The sequence below is a fragment of the Macrobrachium nipponense genome, chromosome 25 (assembly GCF_015104395.2).
Source record: "Macrobrachium nipponense isolate FS-2020 chromosome 25, ASM1510439v2, whole genome shotgun sequence".
NCBI lineage: Eukaryota > Metazoa > Arthropoda > Malacostraca > Decapoda > Palaemonidae > Macrobrachium > Macrobrachium nipponense.
In genome coordinates, this window is record NC_087214.1 from 23,544,385 (window position 1) to 23,547,348 (window position 2,964).

At 40.3% G+C, this 2,964-nt stretch overlaps 1 protein-coding gene across 1 annotated transcript in view; it reads left to right on the plus strand.

Moving 5' to 3' along the window:
* LOC135199017 (uncharacterized) overlaps positions 1–2,746 on the plus strand; it is a 7,710-nt gene extending 4,964 nt beyond the window's left edge. The window contains exon 2 of the mRNA XM_064226932.1: positions 1,746–2,746. Within this exon, the coding sequence (XP_064083002.1) occupies positions 1,746–2,746 (1,001 nt within the window). The remainder of the gene's footprint in view (positions 1–1,745) is intronic.
* Positions 2,747–2,964: the final 218 nt, after the last annotated feature.

Consider the following 2,964-nt stretch of genomic DNA (forward strand, 5'->3'; position numbering starts at 1 on the left):
AAAAGATGCTGTTAAAAATGCACGTCGAAGCGCTGTTCAAACGCTGTTTGAAGAGTTCTGTTAAAACGCTGTTTGAAAGTGCTGTTAAAAACGCTGTAAGAAAATGTGGGGGTAGGGTGTAGGTGGGGGGGGGGGCGTATGGGAGGGGCGTTGATCAACATTCAACCCTATTTGAAGGCGTTGCTGACTACATTTATAAAATGAATAAATAAATGACTATAATTCGATGAAACTGCATCCAATCCTCTCTCTCTCTCTCTCTCTCTCGCTCTCTCTCTCTCTCTCTCTCATGGTAATGTATTAACAGTTATCAGAGACTGATGGAAGTATCCAAAATGTATGGTTGCAAACATATATAATATAAATATATATATATATTAATATATAGATATATATATATATATATATAGATATATATATATATAAAGAGTATGGCCAGCAGAAACTTCAGCATCGTTTAATTAAAGATCCGACTTTCTAGAAGCGACAATGCCATTCATTATCTAAATATATATATAATATATTATATATATATATATATATATATAGATACAGATATATTTATATATATATAGATACATATCATATCTATATATATATACATATATCTATATATATAGTATATATGTATCTATATATATAGATATATTATATATATATATATATATATATATATATATATATATATATGTATATATATATATATATATATATATATATATAGAGAGAGAGAGAGAGAGAGAGAGAGAGAGAGAGAGATGAGAAGAGAGAAGAGAGAGATATATATATATATATATATATATATATATATATATATATATATAGATATATATATATATATATCATATATTATATATATATATATATGTGTGTGTGTGTGTGTGTGTGTGTGTGTGTGTGTGTGTGTGAACTAAAGAATTTTACGCTTCCCTCATCAAATAAGCTTAAAATCCCCTTTTTCTTTCATTCTTAATTCTTTAAAATCAATTTCTTTTGTGCTATAATCATCTGTGACTGAAATATCAAAATTTCCAGCTGACTTTTCGGTTCCTTTCCCAACGGAGACATCATTTATTGACTCACTTTTCAAGTCGTCTCCATTTGCAGGGTTCTGCTGAAGCCGTCGAAGTCTTCGGGAGGAGCCTTCAGTCGCTCCAAGTCCTCCTGAATGGAGGCTCCGCCAGGAATCTGAAAATAAAACGCATCGAAGCCGAAATGAGGTTATGCGGAATCCCTGGAGCTCCAGTGGCATTTTCCAATTCTGACGTTTTGATCGGGTGGAAAGAAAGGCAACCATGTTTGCTCTTGGTAAATTTAACTTTATTGTGAAAAACGCATTGGCTCTGATCCCTACCGGATCAGTGGTACAAACTATTATAAATGGATTCCGAAACCTCGGAATATTTATTGGTAATAACGCAGCAGCTCTTGTTCTGGGAGGGCTTCTTGGCCGCGCACATCAGTGCATTGGAGGCCCACAGAGCTCTCCAGATTGCTCAAGATGCTGCTGCAACTGCCCGATGACGCCGAAGAAGACCTGTTCTACGCCGCCGAAATTATCTGTCTCTTTGAAGGAGAACTGGATGGACGCTCAGGAGGCGAGAACCTTTTCCTTCTGGATGAAATCGATGACGTTAATTTAAACGAAGCGCTTCTGATCTCCTCGAACCAAGATTTTGCTGGACCAGTTGATGGAAGAGAAGCATAATGTTGAAAAGCTTCGAAAGATCGCGACCTCTGTGAAGAGGAGAATGAAACCTTGAAGAAGAAGCTTGCAGAGTTGGAGGAGTCATTACTCCAGAATGGAAAAGAAATAGAAAATCTACACGAGCATCTCGCAGGTAAAGAGAGAGAATGCGAGAAGAACCGAGAAAAAGTGTTAGAACTGCAAAAACAGGCAGAGGACAACGATTTCTACTGTGGGTACCTAGAGGAGAAGGTAAAGGCCCACGAAGTCGAAAGAAAGAGACTGAACCAAGTGGCCACAGAACTCGAGGAGAGATTGCGAGTCTCACAGCGAGAACCTGTCTCTGTTCTCACAAGAAATCGTGAGCTAGAGAAAAATTACGGCCATGAGACGCAGGAGAAACGAGGTGTGCAGAAGGTTCATATCAATGAAGCCAGAGTTCAGTCGCTTCCAGAAAGGTATAAAACTGAAAAGCATAAGGATAATGCTTTGGTTGAAGAAGCCAAGACGAAAGGAAACATTCTTTACAAGCTTGGACGGCTGGAAGAAGCCAGTGAATGTTTCCTCAGACTACTGGATATGGCCGACGACCAAGCAGACTACAGGCTCAGACTGGGATTGTGTCTCTTGTTGCTTGGAAGACACAGTGAAGCTATGGTCCAGCTGAAGGAATTAGATGGTCGAAATGATTTGGTTGCAGCTGCCAAAGCCCTGCAAAGTATGCAACGTTATGGGTGCCCTTACTACATCCTAGGAATTGCAGAGACAGCTGATTTGAAGGAAATAGACTGGGCATACAGGAAGCGGGCGCTCAAGTTCGACCCTCATAGGTGCCAAGGGTCTCAAAAAGAGCAACAGCGTAGGAAGGAAATCATGCAGAAGGTGAACTTTGCCAACGATCTCCTGCAGGATTCTAAAGAAAGAGGAGAATACGACGCTGTCAGGGAGTTCATCAAGGCCCTTGCAGCTGAAGTTTTCCAAGATCCTCCAGAGACAAAGAGGAAGAAGAAGAAGAAACCTGGAAGGAAAACAAAGAGGACGAACACCAAAGGAAACTAGGAAGAAACAACACGAGAAACAGCCCCTGATTGACACGAATTGTGAAGGACTTTAACTTGTCCCCAGTTGGTGATGTTGCATCATGTTCCAGAGGAGCTGTGATCTTCTCGGCCCATTCGATAGCTTGACTGCAGGATGGGTGATCACTGCTGCTACCCCCAGCAGCAACCAGCGATGGGAGGTCCCCCCACCTCCCACACACCCATCCTGCAATCAAC